Consider the following 23,371-nt stretch of genomic DNA (forward strand, 5'->3'; position numbering starts at 1 on the left):
GTTAGATATTATACACAAATATACTTCAGGACTACACTCTAAGTTTCTGAGGCATTCAACTACTTTGAAGGAGGAGCAAAAAGGCATAGGTTATCAGAACATTGAAAGATTACTATTATTCTTAGACAGTGCAGATACTTTGAGTTCACCAGAAGAGTCAATCAAATTAAATAGGTTAGACCAAAGTCAATGGGCTAAAGTCTTGAATAGGATAAAACGGTTCTGGTAAGTAAACAGTAAAGTCTCTTTAAAAGTTCTCAGAAGTAGTTTGTAAAAAGAATCATCATATGTTGGGTCACACGCTGATTAGGCCTGCGAGTTTCCAAAGCTTCAAGCACTTTCACCGCAAGAGGTAAGTACTTTCTCGTTTCACAGTACCTTACAAATGAAGAAAAAGATACAGCTGAAGACTTCTGTTCCTGGCAGTTCCTGCAGATCTCGCTGTTCCTGAGCCTCAGTCGTGGGGACACAAGAGCAAAGACGTTGGGGGACTCCTGCACTGTGACTGGTAAAAAAAGCTGGCAATGGGCAAATCCTCAATTCCGGTAGCTGTAGTCAAGCACACAAACTGGTCATCCGGTTTCCTGCAGCACTCTGAGGAACATACAACCAGCTCTGAGATTGTTATCCAGGTGGCTTAGTGTCGAGTTGACTGGTCCCACCAACTGAAAGGGAGAAGTAGTCCTTGAAGGGGCTTCTCTGTCGAGGTGAACTTGGCGATTCGGACCTGCAGCAGGGCTTCACTGGGCAAACCAACAGTCCAGGAGTTGCAGCAGTCCTCTTCAAGCTCGTCTTCGGTTCTTTCGTTCCAGTGGTCGACTCAGCCTTCCAAGCCAAGAGACACTGCTTTTATTTAGTTCTCTCCCTTTCATTCCAGCCTAGCTGTCACTCACCCAGCAGGGTGGCTGTCCTTGCCGGACAGTCAGCCAGCCAAACACACCAGAGAGCATTTGAGTCTCCTAGGACACTAAGCACAGAGAGTTTCGGGCACCTCCCTGACTTCCTGCCCACCCCAGACACTCAGAGGCGGTCTTCAGTCCTGAAGCCCGCCAAAGGCGAAGGTACAAAGGGACCAAACCTGGTTTGGCGCGCAGAGACAAACTCTAGAAGGATGTTTCCAAAAAGAAATGGCGAAGAAAGACCACTGGGACCTGTTTAAACAAAGTGGGCTCAGACGCCATCTTGAAAAACATGGCTCCCACGATTTAACGCTACCGTTGTTCGCAGTCAGGAAAAATCATGGTAGTTCGTTGTAAAACCACTGGCACCAGCCATTTAGAGAGGAAATGATAGCATTTGACTGCTACATGAGTATCTGGACACTGGGGATACTAAGAAGCCCCTCCAGCACTCTATTGTAAGATAGGGTGTGCTTGGTCTAGGAATTTAAAGAGATTAGTAAAGTCAATTTCACTTTACTAACTCTAGGAAACAGTAGTTTATCCCAGAGAAGGTATAAACCTTGGGAAAGCCTGAAAGGTTTCCCTGTGCCACTGCACTGAGGGCGCTGTGTGACAAATGAAAAGATGATGCCTGTGGAGTTGGTTAGACTCCATAACCAAAGGAAACAAATGCAGAAAACACATTTGAATTGAAAAGTTCAAAGTCCCAAATTTTAGCAAAAGAGCTGGAGGGCTCTAAGGTGGGAGGAATTGGCACATTTATGAGAATTCTCTCCAACACTCCACACCTCCTCCACACTTGTGAGCACACTCCACGACCTGGGGTTTACGATCAATCTCTGGAAGTCTCAGCTGCAACCCACACAGAGCCTGGCCTTCCTGTGCCTCATCTGGGACACCGGCCCAAAGAGTTTTTCCATCAGAGGACAAGATCACGGCTATCAAGAGAGCCACTACTCACTTCCTCTCCAGGACAGTGACCTCGGCCTGGTGGTACGAACACCTGCTGGGTATTATGGCGGCGGTCCTTTTGGCCGTACCCCACACAAGACTCAGATGAGATTACAGCTGCACTTCGCTGCCTCATGGAATCGGGAGAAGGGATCACAAGCAGAGCCTGTCGACATTCCTACATTTCTCCACCCGGACCTCACGTGGTGGTCTGCGGATTGCAACCTGCGGCAGTGCAAGCCCTTCCGGCAGCCTCTCCCACAGGTCAGTGTCTCTACGGACTCCTCCCTAGAAGGCTGGGGTGCCAGGCTGGACAGTCACAGCATCCATGGATTCTGGACTCTGCAGGAACAGGAGTCCCACATCAACTGGCTAGAATTGAAGGTCATATGGCTGGCCCTCAAGGCCTTCCTCCCTCTGATAGAGGGCAAGATGGTACCTATCCAGACGGACAACTCCACTAGCATGTACTATGTCAACAAGCAGGGGTGTACCAGATCCCCCTCTGCTGTGCAACCTAGCTGTCCACATGTGGGAATGGGCTCTGGAGAACATCATCTAACTCACCGCTGTCCACCTCCCCAGGGAGTCTGACCTGGATACGGACAGGCTCAGCAGACTGGGGGCGGATAATTACAAGTGGCAATTGAGCGACCTGATCCTGAAAGAGATCTTCCTCGGGTGGGGGCAACCCCAAGTTGACCTGTTTGCCTTCTGGGACAACAGGAAATGCCAGCAGTTCGCCTCCTGATGGGGCTCGGGCTCCCCGGGCGACGGATTCCTGATCCAATGGAACTACATGACGGCATACGCCTACCTTCCCACTCCGCTGGTACACAGGGTAATATGCAGGATTAAGGAATCTTGTCACCTCAGCATCATTCTGATAGCTCCCTGGTGGCTGGCGAGACGGTGGTTCTCCGAGCTACTCTCCTATCGGTCAGGCCCCCCATTCGCCTACCGCTAGGTCCAGCTCCTCTCCTTACCCTGCAGGGGGGGCAGGGTACTCCACCCCGCTCCTCATAAACTAGCCCTCGCAGCGTGGTTCTTGAGCAGGTCACACTGAAACTTGAGCCTATCTCCGGCTAACCTGGAGATCATCCGGGGCGCCAGAAGAAAAGCTACCAGGAGCCAATATAAGAGCAAATGGTCCAGATTCTGTCATTGGGCCGACTCTTAAGGAGATCGACCCCCCGTAAGTGCACCTTGAACGGCATACTCTCCTTCTCGGCTCACCTCGCCCATTCCGGAGTTCATGTGGACACATGTCGCACCGATCTGGCAGCCATAGGCGCCTACAGAAATTCGGAGGAGGTTCGCTTCTCCTCCGCTAACCCTTTGGTCAAACGGTATCTGGCGGGGCGCCACAGGCTCTACCCGCCTATAAAGAAGCCACACCCTGTGTCGGACCTCCATGTAGTCCAGGGCGCCTTGGCACACATACCGTTCGAACCAATGGCGTCTGCGGACTTTAGGCTTTTCACCCTAAAAACAGAGCTGCTAGTATGCCTCGCCTCTGCTCGTAGAGTCAGCGAAATCGAGGGTCTGGTGACATCAGAGCCCTACACTACCTTTCACAAGGACAAGGTGGTCCTCTGGACGCACTCCGCTTTCCTACCCAAGGTGACCACTTCCTTCCATCTGAACGAGGAAATAATCTTACCCACCTTCTTTGCCGACCCCAAGATTGAGCCTCAGAGGGTCTTGCACCCTCTGGATGTCAGACGCACACTAAAATGCTACCTTGACAGGACCTTCTTCTTTATCACTTTTGGTGGTTCAAGGCCAGGCTATCAGGCCTCCAAGGCCTCCATAGCATAGCATAGGAGGCCTATGATGGGCAGCAAAAACCAGTGCCGGCCAGTTTGCATGCCCATGCGGTCAGAGCCAAAGCCACGGCCATCGCGTTTCAACGGCATGTGCCGTGGCAGGTCATCAGCAGGGCAGCTACCTGGGCCACCCCTTTGGCTTTCTGTAAACACTACTGTTTGGACGCCACCCCTAGATCAGACGCGGCTGTCGGGCAGGCGGTTCTAAGAAACTTGTTTGCTTAAGGAGGGTCTCCTCTACTCCCTGGGGCTACCTCATGTTGTAATCGCCCATACAGTATGGAGGAAAGGGGACGGGACGTAAGAGTAATAGTTACTCACCGTAGTGACTATAACATACTCTTATTCCATAGTCCCCTTTCCTCCATACGTCCCTCCATCCCCCCCCACCCCCACCACCTCTCCCCCTAATAATACTGGTGTCTTTAGGCAATGTTAAATATTGTATGCTACCTGGGCTGCACCCCTCTAAATTTAAAGGGGAAGAAGTTTTTTCTGGTGAAAAAGATTCTGCCTCCCGTCCCTCGCGAGGGATGCCCATACAGTATGAAGGAAAGGGGACTATGGACTAAGAGTATGTTAGTCACTACAGTGAGTAACTATTAATGTTTTTAAATAAGCATACTTTAAAAAGGACAATGTGCAACAATAAAAATATACTTCTCCAGCATGGGGTCTGGCATGGATTCACATGCTCATGAATATTCCCCGTCGTCAGGCTGGGAATCCTCGGTAAAGAAAAAACCAGTATCAGTTTCGTTTCTGATCTGTCTTTCGTAGTAATAACCAATCACTGGTCTCTGCGTCATACTGACCACAGCCAATGACTGCCCTCTACCTAAGCACCGCCTCTGGCAGCCATCTTCAGATTTTTACCGCACGTTCATGTGTTGGGATCCTCGTGCTATTGCTCTCGAGCGTTAGTGCTATTTTTTCGCGCTTTTTCACAAAAACTTCGATTCTTTCGGTCAAAAGAGCCTCAAGCTCCACCGATCCTACATCCGATCAACGGGGACCCGTGTCGGATTCATCTGTGCCCCTCAAGGGTGAAGATTTCGTCGAGCTACACTTCGGAGGACTCCAGAAGCTTCTCAGGCCCGGTCTCGGAGATGGCCCAGGAGAAGGGAAGCTCGACGCCCGGAAAGCTGTTCAGGGCCTGCCCTGGATGCCAGCTGCAGAACGTCTTCAAGGAGGACGAACACTCTTTCTGCCTTTACTGCCTTCATGGGGACAAGACGCACGTGGAGAAGGACTGTGCGTTTTGCGGCAACATGTCGGAACGGACCATGAAGGACCGCCATCAACGTCTCGCCAGCTGGCTGGAGGGTAAGAGCCCGTCTGGCGAGAAGAAGAAGAAATCTGAGCGGTCTTCTAAGACCTTTGAGGGCGCCCCGGCGACGGGGGCCCAACATAAGGCCAAGCACCGCGAGTCCGCTGGCACCGGGAGCGCCGAACGGTCGGGCTCTACGGGCGCCAGGCAGGGCGCACCCTCCCCGGCACCATCAACCACGAGCCAACGCTCTGGGTCGGGTAAGAGGAAGGCCGAGCACCCGGCGAAGCTCCTGGAGAGACCCCGGTCGAGCTCCAAGGCAGAGGAGGAGCGTGGCAGTGCCCCCTCCCTCAAGGATAAGGCGGTGAGCGCACCTAAGGTGGTGAAGGCCTTGATCCATTCGACCAAGCCCTCTATCGAAACGGTCGCGGCGGCCCTGGCCCAGCCTGTGGAGGCTGCACCAGTGGTGGCGGCCTCGGGGCCCAGAATCTCCCTGCCTCCTCGGAGGGAGTCTTCTTTCGTGCCCATCGATAGGACCCCCGTGAAACCCTCCGTGGGGAAGAAGGGGGGGCAGGGCGTCGTCGTAGATTCGGCCTCAACCTCAGAAGAGGAACTGATCGAGGTCTTAAGCCACGGCCTAGGCGTGGAACAAGACCAGCCCGTCGGAATGGGCCCCGACGCAGGTGACGACGACATCGTCGAGGATACCGACGGGGCCCCTGCTCGCCCGTCGGATTCCCCTCTGCCAGCGCCGCAAGACAACTCAGCGGCCATTTTGTTGGCTATACAGTCCTTATGCTCCGAGATAAGGACGAGACTACTGTTACCGACGGAGGAACCTCTCCCGTCGGGGGATCCAGAACCGGGACCTTCTGGTGTTCCCCCTACCAAGAAAAGAAGGATCCATCCACCGCCTCCTTTTCAACCGTCGCGCCCCGTCCAGCCCTCCTCCCCGTCCACCCGAGGGGATGATACGGGGACTGACACGGCAGCGACGGGTACGGACGACGAGGCATACGACGAGGATTTTCCGTCGTCGCCTCCCACCAGGGCTTCTCCGCCCGACGAGTTTGGATCGTTCCACTCAATGATCGCCAGGGCATCCGAGCTTTTCCAACTCTGCCCTGAGGAGAAGAAAAAGGAAGGCTTCCTTTACCAACGGCGCGAGGCCAAGAGGAAGACGGTCCTCGCAGTGCCTCTGTTGGACGACATTTGGGATGAGGGCCTTTCCCTCCTCAAGAACCCTTCCACGACGCCAGCGAAAAGAGACCGGTACGAGAAAAAGTACCGGGTCCCGGACTCGGCCCCCCTATGCCTCCGGGCGCAGCCTACCCCGGACTCCGTCGTCTCCGCGGCAGCCAGGAAGAAAGCGGGGGGGGGTGCGGCCTCCACGTCGACTTCCCCGCCGGACGGCGAGGGAAAGAAATTGGATGCCATGGGACGCAGAGTCATCTCGTCGGCGGCGACGACGATTAAAGCGGCCAACGCCTTGGCTATCGTGGCCCGCTACGACAGGGAACTCTGGTACAAGATAGCTCCCCTGCTGGATTTTCTGCCGGACGACAAGAGGGCGGAGGCCCTTGAGATCCTGCAGGAAGGTGAGGTGGCCTCGGACCACGCCATCACCGTGGCGACGGACATCGCCGACACTGGGTTCCGCCAGATGGGCAACGGCGTTTGCCTTCGACGTCGCGGATGGCTCAAGGCTACGGACTTTCGGCAGGACGTCCAGACCAGGGTCCTGGACATGCCCTTCGACGGGAACAACCTGTTTGGGAAGACAGTGGACGATTCCCTTCAGGCCATCAAGGCGGATACTGAGACGGCCCGGGCCCTTGGAGTACTGCAGCAACGGCGGACGCCCTTTCGGAGCGGCGGAGGCAAGGGCGCCTCCAAAGGTTCCGGCGGCGGTTTCGCTTCCTACCGTCAAGCGGCCCGCTCGTCGTCGCAAGAGGCCTACAGAGGACGAGGCAAGTCTGGCGGACCCCGCCGTCGTCGCCAAGGAGGCCAAGGCGGCAAGGCCGCGTCCAAGCAGGATTGAACCGGCCGTGGGGTCGGGCCCCCACCGAAGCACCCCGGTGGGAGGCCGGCTGGCGGGCTTCGTCAGCGTGTGGGAGTCCATCTCCACCGACCGTTGGGTGCTGGACGCCCTGGCCCGGGGCCACGCGCTCGAGTTTCAAAGAAGGTGCCCGCGCGTCCCCCCCGTGGCCAGGAAAGAACTTCACGTCCCTCAACTTCTCCTGGAGGTAAAGGCGATGCTCAGAAAGGGCGCCATCGAACTCGTCCCAAAGAGGCTTCGGGGCTCCGGAGTCTACTCGCGTTACTTCCTCGTGAAGAAGAAGACGGGAGGATGGCGCCCCATCCTGGACCTGCGACGCCTGAACAAGTTCATCAAGGCGCAGAAGTTCCGGATGGTCACCCTCCAGCACGTCCTGGGTCAGCTGGAGGAAGGAGACTTCCTATCGTCGTTGGATTTGGAGGATGCCTACTTCCACATTCCCATCCTAAAGGGGCACCGAAAATTCCTCAGATTCGTGGTCCAAGGGCGTCATTACCAGTTCAAAGCCCTTCCCTTCGGACTACGGTCGGCACCCAGGGTTTTCACCAAGTGCCTCGCACCGGTGGCGGCGCAGCTGCGCCGCGAGGGGATTCACGTCTACCCCTACCTGGACGACTGGCTCATCCGCGCCAAGACGAGGGAGCTCGCCGTGGTCCACACGGCAAGGACCGTCCAACTCCTCACGGACCTGGGATTCTCCGTGAACTACGCCAAATCCCACCTGGTGCCCGCGCAAGTCGCACTGTTTCTGGGAGCGAGGCTCGACACAGTGTCCCTTCTGGCCTCCCCGTCGGAGGAGAGGACCAGGACCATCTTGGGCAAGGTGCAACGGATGTTGGTGGCCGACGCGGCCAAGGTGAGGTCCATCAAGTCCCTCCTCGGGATGATGTCTTCCTGCATCTACCTCATTCCCATGTGCAGGCTCCGGATGCGCCCGTTGCAAGAGTTCCTGGATGCGCGCTGGATCCAGACGACGGGCAGCTTCGAGGAAAGGATCAAGCTCGACGAGAGTTTCCGACGAGCGATACGGTGGTGGGGCACCCGCGCGCATCTGACGGCGGGCATGGACTTCCAGACCCCAGCCCACCAGGTGACTGTGACCACGGATGCCTCCCTAGAAGGGTGGGGAGCGCACACCGAAAATCTGCACGCAAGGGGACTCTGGCTCCCGACGGAGAAGTCCCTGCATATCAACGTCCTGGAGCTCCGTGCAGTGTTTTGGGCCCTCAGGTCCTTCCTTCCGTCCCTCAAGGGCAAGGTGGTGAGGATCTTCACCGACAACACCACCACCATGTTTTACATCAGGAAACAGGGCGGAACCAGGTCCCCAGCGCTGTCCAAGGAGGCGCAGGACCTGTGGCATTGGGCCGTCGCCCAAGGGATTCTTCTGGTGCCGTTTCATCTGGCAGGGATAAAAAACACCATCGCCGACTCACTCAGCAGGGAGCTGCGCTCGTGCCACGAGTGGGAACTACGGCAGGATCTGGTGGATCGCCTCTTCCGACGGTGGGGCACACCCCAGATCGACCTGTTCGCGACGGCGACGAACACCAAGTGCCGGAGGTTCGCCAGCAGGTTTCCCCAGACGAGGAGCATGGGCGATGCTTTCTCGTTCCCCTGGGAGGGCCTGTTCCTCTACGCGTTCCCTCCCTTGCCTCTGCTAATCCGGCTCGTCAACCAGCTCAAGAGGTCACGGTGCAGGATGATCCTCGTCGCACCTGCGTGGCCGAGGCAGATATGGTTCCCGGACCTTCTGGACTTGTCGGCGTCCCCGCCAATCAAGCTGCCGGCGGACGCGGATCTACTCTCCAGGGAAGGAGGCGCCATCCTCCACCACGACCCGAAGTCGCTGAACTTGCAGGCCTGGCTCCTGCAGCGCTAGAGTTTGGAGGATACGACATACCGGCCGATTGCAGAGAGGTTCTTGCAAAGGCCAGGGCGTCCTCGACTCTTAAATGCTACGGACACAAATGGAAGAGGTTCTCTGTCTGGTGCCACGCACAGAAGATTAACCCTCTACGGATTACGGCTCCCCAAGTGCTGCCGTACCTGCTGACGCTGGCCAAAGCTGGTCTGGCACACGCGTCCATCAAGATTCATCTTGCTGCGATCTCCCGATACACCAGAACCACGGGCCGGACGTCCTTGTGGTCTCATCGTCTGGTGAAAGAGTTCATGAAGGGACTGTTCAGATCGTTCCCGCCGGTGAAGGCTCCGGCCCCGGCGTGGGAGCTCAACGTGGTGCTGACCAAACTCATGGGACCTCCGTTCGAGCCTCTGCACTCGGCCCCGTTGAAGTTTCTATCGTGGAAAACAGCTTTTCTCGTGGCCATCACCTCCGCACGACGAGTGGGAGAGATCCAGGCCCTTTCCTGCAAGGCCCCGTACTTGACTTTCCACGACACGAGGGTAGTGCTCAGGACGCACCCCTCCTTCATGCCCAAGGTACCGTCGGACTTTCATCTCAACGAACCCTTGGTGTTACCTGTGTTCTTCCCGTCGCCTTCGTCGCCGGCTGAGAGGACTTTGCACTCGCTGGATGTAGCTAGAGCGCTGAAGTTCTACGTGGACCGCACGAAAGGTTTTCGGAAGACGTCACAACTCTTTGTGAACTTTGGACCTGTCAATCAGGGGAAGGCTCTCTCGAAGGCTTCCATCTCCAGATGGCTCTCCGGCTGTATCATGTACTGTCACCGGTTGGCAAACCGACCGCTGCCTGGCCGTCCGAGAGCCCATTCCACCAGAGCGATCGCAGCTACCACGGCGTTCCTATCTGGTGTGCCCCTGCTGGACATATGCAGGGCTGCTACGTGGAGGTCGACGCACACCTTCACGAAATTCTACTGCGTCGACCGGGATTCCAGGGAGGAGTCCAGGGTCGGCCAAGCAGTGCTGCGCAACCTGTTCGCCTGAGGTGAGCCTGGTGAGGAGGTAAGATGCTTAATGTTGAGTTGATGTGATGCTTAATGTTGAGCCTTTGCCACCTCCCGTGGTTGTGCATGTGTGTACTGCTATGTATTCTTTATTCATGAGCATGTGAATCCATGCCAGACCCCATGCTGGAGAAGGAACAAGTTACTTACCTGTAACTGTTGTTCTCCAGCATGGGTCTGGCATGGATTCACATGCGAACCCTCCCGCCTACCCCTCTGCGGCTCTTCACTTGGTCATACTGCCACTTCACGTGCTTCCAAATCTGAAGATGGCTGCCAGAGGCGGTGCTTAGGTAGAGGGCAGTCATTGGCTGTGGTCAGTATGACGCAGAGACCAGTGATTGGTTATTACTACGAAAGACAGATCAGAAACGAAACTGATACTGGTTTTTTCTTTACCGAGGATTCCCAGCCTGACGACGGGGAATATTCATGAGCATGTGAATCCATGCCAGACCCATGCTGGAGAACAACAGTTACAGGTAAGTAACTTGTTCCTTCAAAATACTTTCTCACAATCAAGTCAAGCAAGCAGATACTCTTTAGAGATGCTTCATACACACTTACCCTGAGGTGACTTCACTAACTAGGACAGTATTGGCATTTATATATCACTTTTGCACTTGGTAAATCTGAGGTTAGTGGAAACGAAAGGAAAAGTTAAAGGAAGGAAGGAAAGAAGGTTAAACAAGTTCTCAGAGCATGTGAGCACTTTTAAATCTTTCAATGAAGTTTAGATCAAAACCTTTCCCATCAAATATTAGTTAAAAACCAATGTATCAACTATGAGGGACAGTAAGAATCAGTCAATGGAGTAGAAGAGTCTGCGGGGAGCCAGGACAGCCAAAGCCAATTGGAGCAAAGTCTATGGAGCTGAGGCACATCTTAGATAGCAAAAGGTCTTCCACAACGTTGGAGAGTTTGTTATAGAAAATCACTGTTGGGCCACAAGCTGTTGTACTTGTGAAAGGTTAGAGCTAGAATAACTCTAGGAAGGCAGCTACTGCAGATCTAAACTGAGACAAGCGAGCTACAGACAGATGTATGTACCCCTGAGTCAGCACAGTACCTTAGGTTAAAAAAGGATCCAGCTGGCTTCTCTCTGGTTGCAGTGATGCAGATCCTGTGTTCCTGGGCCTAAGTCATGGGGAAAAGAGGGAGGATTGAGGTTTAGAGGTGGGCACCATCGCGTTCTTTATCATATCATGCAATTCCTCTTATTCGTGAACAGAATAGTTTATTCTAGGTGGAGCAGCTGGACTGTTGTGATCCTTAGACACCAGGACACACGTTCATACCGTTACCTTGCAAAAAAGATGGGTGAATTCACCCAACTATGTCTGGTGCTCTCACAGGGCTTGAAACGAGCTAACGGTTTACTCAAAGTTCCTTTTCTTTATCAAAAAGTACATGTATTTATTAATCCTTTAGTAATTCTCTGTAGTATATTGGCTTTGCATATCAAGACTTCCTAAAGTTGTTTCTGTTGTAAACATTAATATTTTTATTCATCATGAGTTATTGTCGCTCAAAACGAACTCTTCGTTTGTTAGAAGCATTTTCTAGGCTTCTACATGGTCAGAGAGCCTATGCATTTCGGAGCGATTCTCCATCTTTAGGGCTTCATCTCTGGGACATATTGTTCCTGTTTGCTTCTATCTCCTCGAAATCTGCGTCCTGGTAACTCAAACTGCGGCAGAATCTGCCGTTCGAAAAGAGGGAAGATGCCTGGAGGACTCCTACACAGCAAATCAAAGGTCGGCTGCACTTTGCGGTTTCAGCTACCGGCAAATAGCACCACTGCGGATCTAGGTCACCAGTTTGGCTTCCTTCACTCCTTGAGTCCAGCACTCTGGTGAGGTGACTTGAGCGTGGGTCATCCTGCTTTGGGTGGGTCCTCAGGATCTTCCTGGAGCTTTTGGCTGCTTACCGACGGCTCACAGTCTCTTCTAGTACAATTGACTTTGATATTTACTGTCCCTAGAGGTGATAAATTGGTTTTAAACTATTATTGCTGGGTAAGGTTTTTGTCTAGACTTCATTGGAAGATTTAAGTACTCACATGCTTGGAGAACCTGTTGACCTGTTTCCTTCCCTTAACCTTTACTTTCTACAAACCTCAGAATCTACAAAGGATACTAGTGATATATAAATGCCTTTACTGTCCTAGTTAGTGAAGTCAGCTCAGGGTGTAGGAAGTGTGTAAAAGGCATCTCTAAAGAGTATCTACTAGCTTTGTGTTCATTCTGGAAAAGTATTTTAAAGTATATTTGATTGTTACATATATTGCCCTTTTTAAAGAATGCGTATGTAAAAACTGATGTTAAATAACTTTTTATCACAAAAACCTTGAGTGTAAGTGTTAATTGGCTACTTGTATTTGCAAATTGAATTGAAATGAAGCAAAGAGAAAGGTTTTGAGGAGCTACCGGAACCGGAGATGGTTCTCCTCCAGTTTAAGGGAGGCCGGGAGGCTAGTCAAGAGGGAGGCCCCAGCCGAGGAAAGAGATCTCCCCCCCAACTTGTTGCTTGGGGAAGCGACAGACTGAGTTGGAGGCGAAGAGCTCGAGAAGGGAGATATTTAGGAAGAGGGAGTTGGAGGTATTGAGGCCCCAGGCCCTAGAAGGCCTTGTGGATGATGCAGAGGGTTTTGAACTTAATCCTCGCAGCCACTGGGAGAAAGTGCAGAGATTTCAGTCCTGGAGAGATACGATCCCTGGGCTCGAGGCCAAGGACAAGTCTCGCAGGAGGAGCAGGGGTGAACCTGTTTCGACAAGACTTTCATAGATCAGACTTATCTAGAAACCTCGTCTGCAGAGAAAAGGGGAAAGGCAGAGCAGGAGGGGGGGAGGTGGCTGCACAAGGGTCAGTGGAAGAGTAGGGTGAGGGGAGGGGATAGGAGGAGAGTGAGGACAGGATGTCCTGAGTTTTAGAGATGAAGTGAGAAGCCAGTGCCGTGCAGACGGCCTCGGAAAGGACAGGAGAGGTAAAGACTGCGGCAGGATTGCCAGTTCCTTGCAGATTTTAAAGAGTTCAGCCGAGTTGTTAGATGCCGCAGAGACGCGGGCTTGGATATGAGCTCTCTTCTTGCTGAGGACGGAGAGCCGGTATTGCCTTTGGAGCAGGCGGCAGGCCAGTTTGTCAGAGGATGTACATGAAGCACACCATTGCTTCTCAGCCACCTTGCACTTGCATTTTAGGGTGACGAGGTCTGAGTCGTACCAGGAGTTACACTTGGCTTTGGGCTTCAGGCAGATTCTCATGACAGGGGCGAGGATATCAAGAGTATCAGATATAGCAGAATGGAGGGTGGAGTGGGCTGTGTCAGGGTGAGAGTCAGCCAAAGGGGGCGGGAGGTGAGAAGGTTGCAGCGAAAGCCTCAGCTGACACGCGCTTCATGGGTCGGATGACCGAGAAGGTGGGTGGCAGTGATGGAGGTGGCTTGGCCTGAGGGGTAGAGAGGGTGAGATGGGAGGAAAGGAGAAAGTGATCACTGCAGGAGAGAGGAGTGGTGAGAGGGACAGAAAGGCGAAGATCCGAGGAGATCAGAATATCCAGAGTGTGCCCTGCAGAGTGAGTCGGGCCAGAGGGGATAATAGTGAGTGAGAGTCGCAGAGGTCGCGGAAGAGTCCAAAGGGAGGACAGGAGGCATCTAGGTGAATGTTGAAGTCTCCAAGAAGGAGGAGTTGAGTGGTTGAGGCCAGGAGTGAGGAGTAGATGTCAGCCCACTCAGAGATGAAGGGGGAGATCTGACCAGGTGGCCGATAGATAGTAGCCACAGTAAGGGAATGGCTAGGGGAGAGAGAGCCTGCAGACGAGGCATTCAAAAGAGTAGTAGGCCTGCTTAGTAGAGACAGAGGCAGGAATCCACTCGGGTAAGATCAGGGCTACGCCCCACCAGAGCAGTAGGACCTGGGTGCGGAGAGGATCTTGTATCCGTCATGTAGGAGCTTGTCAAAGCTGGTGACAGAGCTGGCCGAGAACCATGTTTCGGTGAGACAGAGGACATCGAGGTCAAGTTCTTCAAGAAGGCGGCAGATATCAGAGGAGTGTTTGACAGCAGAGGGAGAGTTAAGAGTGGCAATGTGGAGAAGGTCGCCATCCTTGAAGGACTTCCGGGGAGGGGTACAGATCAGAGGTACGCCCTGCAGAGGTGTAGAAGGAGCCTGAGAGGGGGCAGAGAGGAAGTGGGAAGGTAAGGTAGCCAAGGAAAAGGGAGAGGGGGACAGCCAAAGAAGAAAGGAAGTTGATGAGGCGCGAGAAGCATCTATCAAAGAGGTGAAAGTTGGCCTGAGGGCCTCGGACCAAGACGGTCCCATTAGAGTAGACATTAATGATAACCTTGGAGGAATGGAAGGATGCCAGGAGTGCGTCCCAACGGGTGCCACCATTAATGGGAGAAGAGGAGAAAGGAGAGAGAACAGAGACCTTATGAAGGGTCGATAAGTCAGGTGAAGGCATGACAAAGAGGATGTCGGTGAGAGTTTCCTTGGAGGAGGCACTGGTGTAGGTGTCAGCGATAGGGAGTTCTGGGTTGGAGACCAGGATGCCCTTTTTAAACTTCTTCCTACCAGATTTAGTGAGGAGAGCAGGATAGTCAATGGAGAAATAGTTAGAAAAGATAGGAGAGACAGAGAGCACCATAGAATAGGTGGGAGAGGAGGGGGTGGAAGGAAAGGGGGAGACACTAGCGAGGGACACTAGAATAGGCAGACAAGACAGTGAGAGGCAAGCAAGTTGAGCAATAGCGAGAAAACGCATATAAGTTTGAGACTCCTGAAAGTTTATTACATGTTTACGGCTCCTTTTACCACCATGTCTCTCCCCTCCCCCGATCCCTCTTGAGGGGAGTAGAGTCGGCCTTGATTGCTTTGACATTGTTTAACACAGGAACAGTCAGGTGGACCTGTTAATCCAGTCATTGTGGGGTGACTTCCCTTATACCTTGATCATGGGCATAGAGAAATCTTTCTAACAGAGAAACTTAACCGTTAATTTTCAGGATGTGTTGTGACTTGACAGTCACCCTCGGACTCCAGTGATTTGAAAAGATGCAGCACTTTGGTGAAAATGCCTCCTTTTGTGCTTTGTCAGATATGACAAATGATGGTGATAGTGCTTGCAATATTTTGAAAAAAGCTGTTTTTTTATTTTTCCTCCCCTTTCCCCCTGCAGGTGGCCAAGCAGTGGTATGACTTTGACAGGTCTTCCTTCGTGTTTGTACGCAAACTTCGTGAGGGACAGACCTTTGTGTTCAGACACCAGCATGACTTTGATGACAATGGGATTATACACTGGATCGGTACAAATGCCAAGTAAGAGTCTTACAACCCCAAACACCACTCCCATCTCCCCATGGTTCAGCTACAACAAGGCTGCTCGGCTATCACTGTCGCATACCTAGCACGTGGCCATTTAATAGGAAGTCAAATGAGCAGAGGCCCTTCTTCGATTTTATTTGTATTTTGCCTGATGATTGAGCACACTGCAGTCTCTTTATCTCTAGGCTAAAACTCTGGAATGTCCCTTCGCATCAGGTTGTGCTCCTTTCTCTTGTACTGGTTGTCTTGGACAGGACCTGCTTCTTTCTCTATGGCTTAAAATTCTGTATATAGTGCAGGAGCCTGAAATTAGGCTGTACCGTTTACCTCCGAGCAGTCTTTTATTCTTTTGCAATGAAAGTGCTCCTCTTTTCTCCTTGATGAATTAAGGGTGTTTTTCTGTGTAATGTCGAGTTATTGGTTAGGTGCTGCTAGCATTGACAAAAGTGGCAGCGTCAGCTCCACAATGTTGAAGGCAGCTTTTCCTAACGGTCGGCAACAATGTTTTAGATAGTTTTCTTTTTCAAAGTTAGATGCAGGTGCTCCAGTGCATCTCGTAAAACCGTCTCCATCTCAGACCAGATCTTGCAGCATGTTTGTGGTTTAAGGAGGACAGTTTTGCTGTTTTTTTGGCATGGCCTCAAAGTGCTTTTGTTTGTCTGCCGTACTGTAGTTTTAACATGCATAGTAAACAGCTTCATTTCATGACACTACACCTTGGTATTGCAGGAAATGCCCATTTCTGGTAGAGAAAACTAGCACTGTAACATTACTGTGTCTGTCAAAAAGGGATTGTGTGCATGTAAACCGATATTTCTAATGGGCGATGCTGCAATAAAATGTGAATCGAGCAGTGTGCAGGGTCTTAAATTGAGGGAAGCAGGGAGTGTTTTGGTTCTTGCTTGTTGACTAGAAGTGCCTGGTTAGCTTGACACCAACAACTAGCTACCAGGAGCTTATTTTGGCTCTTCAGGTCAACTGATGCAGAACAAACAAACCTATGTGAATTTAACTCTGCCTTTGGGACAATCTATTAATCAACATTAGAACTCATCTATATGACATTTAAAGCATATGGGGGCATATTGGACAAAATATGTTTGCATCTTATGTGGAAGTTAGTTTTACCGAAAGATATGTAATAGCTCCTTGTTCCCCAGTGGGGTAGCTCCTGGACATTGTTGAATGCCAATACAGAGGAGCTGCTTTTAGCTCTTACATATCCAATCTTAATGTCGATATCTTAGTGAGTGCATATTCACAATCATCCCCAAAAACAACTGATATAGTTGAGGCTCTGTGATTACGTTCTGTACATTGTATTTCTTATTTTGTAAAGATTAGATGTTCAATGGTATGCATCTCATAATATCTGGCGTGGCATCAATGTTTGTTGTGGGTCAGAGCTAGGTTTGGAATGTTGTGTGTGACAACTTTGATGATGCTATGTTTTGTCCAATTCTAGAACGGCGTATGAGTGGGTGAACCCAGCAGCCTACGGCCTGGTGGTGGTTACTTCTTCTGAAGGGCGGAATCTTCCATATGGCAGATTGGAGGACATCCTAAGTCGCGATAGTTCTGCGCTCAACTGCCACACGAATGATGACAAGAATGCTTGGTTTGCCATCGACTTAGGTCTGTGGGTGCTGCCTTCTGCCTACACGCTGCGTCATGCCCGCGGCTATGGGCGATCCGCCCTTCGGAACTGGGTGTTCCAGGTCTCAAAGGATGGCCAGAGCTGGAGCACACTCTACACGCATGTGGATGACAGCAGCCTAAACGAGCCAGGGTAAGAGGGGCGAGGCATGTGAAGTAATGCTTGTTATCTAGGAATTCCAGGACGAGCATTCCAGGCTTCTCGGTTGTAGATTCCCTATACTGTGTTGTAGTGTACAAAACATTCAATCTGTGATAGTTGGCTACAATTGATCAAAAATGTTACAGGTAAGTAACCTTTTGTTCTCTGAAAATAGCAATTTTCTTAAACTTAATCTACCATGAGCTTACTCTCAAATGACGCTGTAATCTAAATTCACAGCAGCTTTATTCTATGAAAATGATCTGTATTGGGTGTTTGGTAGATTTTTCATTTATATGCTATTAGGCAAGATTGTATGTAGTAACCCTGTGGGAGACTACACCAGCCTTGTCCTCTTGGCAATCGTTAACCCAACCTTTGGTATAAACATGTACTGCACAAGTTGGTAGAGTGACTGAGCAGCCAGGCTTCTCCAGCATGGTGTTTGGCATGGATTCACATGCTCATGAATATTCCCCGTCAGGCTGGGAATCCTCGGTAAAAGAAAAAATCATTTCTGAACGGTCTCTCTTAACAACCAATCACTGAGCTCTGGGTCATACTGCCCCAGTCAACGACTGTCCTCTACCTAAGCCCCTCCTCTGGCATCCATTCTCAGATTTTTACCGCACGTTCAAGTGTTGGGAGTCTTTGTGCTTAGCTCTCAAGCTGCCTGTACCCGACGCACAAGGAGGAAGATTGTATGTTTTGCCATGATCTCTCGACCCGCACGATGAATGATTAGCGTAGACAGCTGAAGGAATGGCTACATGCCAAGGCATCTGCACTGGGTGGGTCCCAGGAGCATGCCTCTCCCGGATCTGGGAATGCTGGGCGGGCTTCTAAGTCCTTTGAGAGCACCCCTTCCATGGGGTGTCCAACAAAAGGCTAAGCACTGCAAGTCCATTGCTACCGGGAGCGCCATTGCAGCGGGCTCTGCGGCCACGGCGCGTCCGACGTCTCCAGCAACTTCAGTCAGTGCTCAGGATCATCGTCCAAGAGGAAGTCGGTCCATCCAGGCAAACTCGAGGTGGCCCCGGAGACGGCCAAGGAGAAGTCCAAGACCAACCTGCCGGAGAAGGCCAAGGGGGACGGAGCCTCTGGCCCTCTCCCTAAGGAGAAGGCCAAGCAGGACAAGGGACCGGTCCTGACCGTGAAGGCCCAGGTACACCCGACGAAGGCCCTGCTTTCCATCAAAGTGGTGGTGGTGTCCCTCCCTTGGAGGTGGACCCGCAGGGCACATTCCTGAAGGCAAGAGTGTCCTTCCCGGCCAGGAGGGAGTCTCTTTCCAGCCCATAGAGAAGACCCCGGAGAAGAAGATGCCAGTCATCTCCCTGAGATTGTCCCCTCTGGACACGAAAGGGGGGAAGGGGCGTGGAGGTCCTCCAAGCACGATTTTCTCCTCGGAGGAGCTCGTCCACCTTCAGACCATCCAGGAGGAGGAGAACATCGGGATCAGGCCCTACGACGAGGGCGCTGACGAAGGCGACGGAGAGCCACAGGGTGACGAGGGGCCTGGGCTCTCTGCCTGCGCCCCAGCTTCCTATTCCCCCTCCGCCTCAGCTGCTGCCCAGAGACCGCTCTGTGGACATTCTCTCTGCACTGCATACTCTGATCACCAAGATACAGACAAGGATGCCTATTGCGCTGGCGGTACCTCCTGCGGCGCCAGTCAAGGAGAGTAAGAGGCACCCACTGCCTCCTTGCCAACCCTCACTGCAAACACCTCCCCCCCACCCCCCCCCAGGGATGAGACGGACCCTCACACAGCGACGGTGGAATGGGGGACCTCCTGTCGCCGCCTCCCACCAGATCCTCCCCGCCGGATGAGATAAGCTTCTTAGGGAGAAGTCTCAGAAATGTGCTAATTCCTCTCTACCTTAGAGACCCCCAGCAACTTTGCTGGATTTTGAGGACTTGTATTTTTAACCTGGAGACCCTTTTTCCCACTCATGTATTTTAATGTGATTTTGGTTGTGGAGTCTGACAAACTCCATAGGCATCCTCTTTTTACATTGTCACACAGCACCTTCAGTGCAGTGGCACAAAGGTCTTTTAGATTTCCCAAGGTTTAAATACCTTCTCTTGGATAAACTGCTGTTTCCAAGAGCAGTGAAATGAAATTGACTTTGCCTACACTTGTAACTTTCGAAAAACCCTGCACACAGTCTATTACAATAGGGTGCTGGAGGGGTTACTTAGTATGCCCTTTGTCTAGCGTCTCATGTAACGATTTGTTACCCTTTCCTCACTAAATGGCTGGTGGCATTGGTTTACTTTTTACTACTGTGGTGTGCATTTACAGCGGGTTGCGTTCGCAGGTGCAGTAAAGCACCTATGGGTGCCATTTTTATCAAAATGGCCCCAGTCTTTTTTTTTTCCGCTATTTCTTTGTGGAAAGGTCCTTCTTGAGATTTACTTTGCGCGCCAAACCAGGTTTGGTCACTTTCTTCGTTTTGTCTTTGCCGGGATTCACGAGTGAAACCCGCCTCTGGCTCCAGGGTGTCTGGCGGGGCAGGAAGCGAGGGACGTGCCCGAAACTCCCTGTGCTTAGTCTCCTAGGAGACAGGAATGCACTCCTAGGTGATTGGCCGGCTGGCTGTCCGGCAAGGACAGCCACCTTGCTGGGTGACGGACAACTGGGCTGCAATGTATGGGAGAAACCTGCATAAAAGGCGAGGCTTTTTGGCTTGGAAGGCAGAGTCGACCACTGGACGAAGGAATCCGAAGAAGAACTTGGAAGAGACACCTGCTGCAACTCCTGGACCGATGGTTTGCCCGGTGAAGCCCTGCTACTGTGCTGAAAGTCCAAATTTGTATTGACAGAGAAGCCCCTGCAAGGACGACTTCTCCCTTTGAGTTGGTGGGACCAGTTAACTACAAAGTAAGCCACCTGGACATCCTCTTGGTGCTGGTTGAAATTCCACTGCAGTTGCTGCTGGAACCGAATAGCCCGGGAGAGGAACACCAGATAGTGTGCTTTGCTTTTAACCTGGCCAAGAGCTCCATGAAGATCTTCCGACTCCCAGCCCCAGAGTGCGGGACCCCATATGTAAGGAAAGATATCTCCACAGCAAGGAACCGCAGTGTTGCTATTTGCGGTAGACGCGAGGAGCTGAAACATCGAAGTGACACTTGTTTGAAGATTGTTGGTTGCGAGCGGTGACCCTCCCATTGCAGTGCAGGAATCCCCAGATTTCTCCAGCATTGGATCTTTCATGGATTCACATGCTTAGAATATTCCCCGTCAGACTGGGACCCCTCGGTACACTTATATAGCCTTTTCCTATAGGAAAACCACACTTTTGTGTTCTATCTACGTCCTTTTAGGACCCGCCTACGCATGCTCCGCAGGCCGTCCCAGTATAAGAGGCTCGCCCCGGCGGTTCCCCATCAGATTTCAACCGTATCCAAAGTAGTGGGATCTCCTCGTGTTGTCTTGCTATTTTGTACTAGGTTGCCTTATTGGATTTCGACGATATGTCCTCTGTATCAGGAAAAGCGCTGTTCCGTCCATGCGCAACGTGCGGTTTGAAAAAGGTTTACGAGGGGGACGGACATATGGATTGTATATATTGCCTCCACCCTCACCATTCGGCGGATGCCTGCGACATATGCAAAGGGTTTTCTCAAAAAACCCTCAAAGACCGGAACCGACGCCTGGTGGCATGGCTGAATGAGGGTGCGGGGGCATACCTCCCCTCGGAGGTAGGCTCCACACAGTCGGCGAAAACATCACGCCGCGTGGCCTCGGCAGAACCACCGGCGAAGAAATCTAGATCGTCGGAAAAAGAGTCGTCTGGAACTCACTCCACTACAGACTCCTCGTCAAAGAAATCATCCTCATCAAAAAAGCATGAGAAGGAAAGGAAATCCTCCTCTGGCGATCATCACAGATCGACCACGAGTCGAGAGTCGAGTAAAAGCGGGCACAGTGTGGAGAAGGCGGGACCGCCAAAACCACCTGCGAAGCCTGCGTCGTCGACGGCGATCCAGTCACCGGCCGCCTTCCCGCCACTGGCGCAGGGGGCATCCTCCGTCCCGTCGACGAGAGCCACGTCGACGGGGGTCCTACAGGAGGCCTGGAGTCCTCGACCCTACCCCCCCAGAGGCTCTGCTACAAGAGCAAGCTATGTTGCTGTCCTCGGAGGACGAGAGCGAGAGAGTGGCTGGCCCAGCAGACCTAGGGCTACGAGCGGCTGCCAAGTCGTCGACGAGGGCATCCGTTACACCGGTACCTGCCCCTCTCCTCAATCCTCAATCGGTTTTGTCGTTGGATATTCTGTCCTCGCTTCAGTCCTTGCTACGGTCGTTGGACCAGCGACTTCCCCAGGTCAGCCTTCCACAGTCACCCGTCGACGAGCCGGGCCCGTCCCGTCAACCGCAGCACCCACGCACGCCAATCTCAACACTGGCGCAGGAGGAAGGTGAGCTGCCAGATTCGGAGTCGGACAGGGGAGCCATGTCAGAGGTCTCTTTATCCCCCTCCAGGGATCCTACCTGGGAGTCAGAGGCGGAGTTAGAAAACCCCAGAAGCCCAGCTCACCCGTGCCCTCCGGACGACATTGCGTCATTCCATTCGATGATGGAGAAGGCATGCAAAGAATTTGGTCTGTCCCAGGAAGAACAGAAAAAGGACTGTTTTTTGTTCGACCACATGGGCAAGAGAAGGAGGTCGGTGTTCTCGATACCGATCCTTGACCATGTATGGAAAGAAGGGCTGCAGACAATGAGACACCCATTCTCAGAACCAGCAGTGAAAGGACGCCTAGAAAAAAAGTTTAAGGCTCCAGAGTCTACACCCAAGTGTTTATCCTCTCAACCAACACCAGACTCTGTGGTGTCGGCGGCGGCAGCGAGGAAGGCAAAGGCACAGCACAAGTGCACGACTCCACCCGAAAATGAAGCGAGACGCCAAGATGCCTTTGGCAAGAAAGTGCTCTCCTTGGGGGCGACCACAGTAAAGGCCGCAAACTCCCTGGCAATTGTGGCCAGATACGATAGGGAGATGTGGCACAGGCTGGCTCCGCTGCTTGATCATCTTCCAGAAGAACAGAGGAAGGCGGCGATGCTACTGGTCCGAGAGGGTGAGGAAGCCTCAAATCACGCAATAAGCATCGCGGTGGATCTTGCTGAGTCTGGCTTCAAGCAAGTCAATAATGGGGTCGTATTACGTCGACAGTCATGGCTGAAGTGTACCTACTTCAGGCCAGAGGTACAATACAAGGTCTTAGATATGCCCTTTGAGGGAGACCTTCTCTTCGGTGAGAAGGTGGACGAGGCCCTAAAAGGGATGAAAGAAGATTCGGACACGGCACGTTCTTTGGGTGCCCTCCAGAGTAGCAGGAGCTACAAGTCCTTTCACCCCTTTAGAGGGGCTTCAGGAAATTCAAGATTCTCTTCTGGAGACAGATCCTTTGCCAGACCGCCTTACCCCTCCCAGGGGTACCGACGTGCCTCACAATCGGCTAACCGTCGACAAAACTTCCAGTCTTCCAGAAAACGTCCATCATACCCATCGTCGGCGAGAGACAAGCAAACTAAAGATCAGCAGTGACGTTCCACAACCCGTTCTGGGGGGAAGAGTTTCAGCGTATGTCGACGAATGGGAAAGGATAACGACGGACCAATGGGTGTTAGACACTATAAGACAAGGACACTCTCTTCAATTCAAACACAGCCCTCTGCAAATTCCACCTGCGTTCACCGCTCAGTCGCATATGAAGGCACTGCAACAAGAGGTTACACTCATGTTAGCGAAGGGAGTGATAGAATTAGTTCCAACATCACAGAGAGGCCGAGGAGTCTACTCAAGATACTTCGTCGTAAAAAAGCCGAACGGCAAATGGCGTCCCATTCTAGATTCACGCGATCTCAACAAGTCCTTAAAGAGCCTGAAATTCAAGATGCTCACTCTGCAGGAAGTGATCCGCTCAGTTCAAAAGGGAGATTTCCTGGCGTCCCTGGATTTACAGGACGCGTATTTCCATATTCCAATGTGTCGGAAACACAGGAAATTCCTACCTTTTGTAATAGGGCGAACCCACTACCAATTCACGGTTCTTCCTTTCGGGCTCAAAACCTCCCCCAGAACGTTCACAAAATGCCTGGCTCCAGTGGCTGCCTGGCTAAGGAAGCAAAGCCACCATGTATACCCAGCGTCGACCAACACAAGTCTACAAGCCACCATGCAGCTTCTACTTCGAGAAATCCTCTCTGCGGCCATCGAGAACGCTGGTATTCTTGGGGGCACAGTTCGAGACTCAGCTAGGGCTGGTGAAACCTTCTCTCGACAGGACCTCGAGACT

The 23,371-nt window shown here is 52.4% G+C and overlaps 1 protein-coding gene across 7 annotated transcripts in view; it reads left to right on the forward strand.

The window, feature by feature from the left end:
* The window catches only part of HECTD1 (HECT domain E3 ubiquitin protein ligase 1), a 1,011,111-nt gene that overhangs the window by 515,063 nt on the left and 472,677 nt on the right, over positions 1–23,371 (forward strand). For all 7 annotated transcript variants that reach the window (XM_069638480.1, XM_069638479.1, XM_069638478.1 and 4 more), the window contains 2 exons: positions 15,120–15,259; positions 16,731–17,054. In XM_069638480.1, the coding sequence (XP_069494581.1) occupies positions 15,120–15,259; positions 16,731–17,054 (464 nt within the window). The remainder of the gene's footprint in view (positions 1–15,119; positions 15,260–16,730; positions 17,055–23,371) is intronic.

Source organism: Ambystoma mexicanum, chromosome 14 (assembly GCF_040938575.1).
Source record: "Ambystoma mexicanum isolate Mex_15411 chromosome 14, UKY_AmexF1_1, whole genome shotgun sequence".
Taxonomy (NCBI): domain Eukaryota; kingdom Metazoa; phylum Chordata; class Amphibia; order Caudata; family Ambystomatidae; genus Ambystoma; species Ambystoma mexicanum.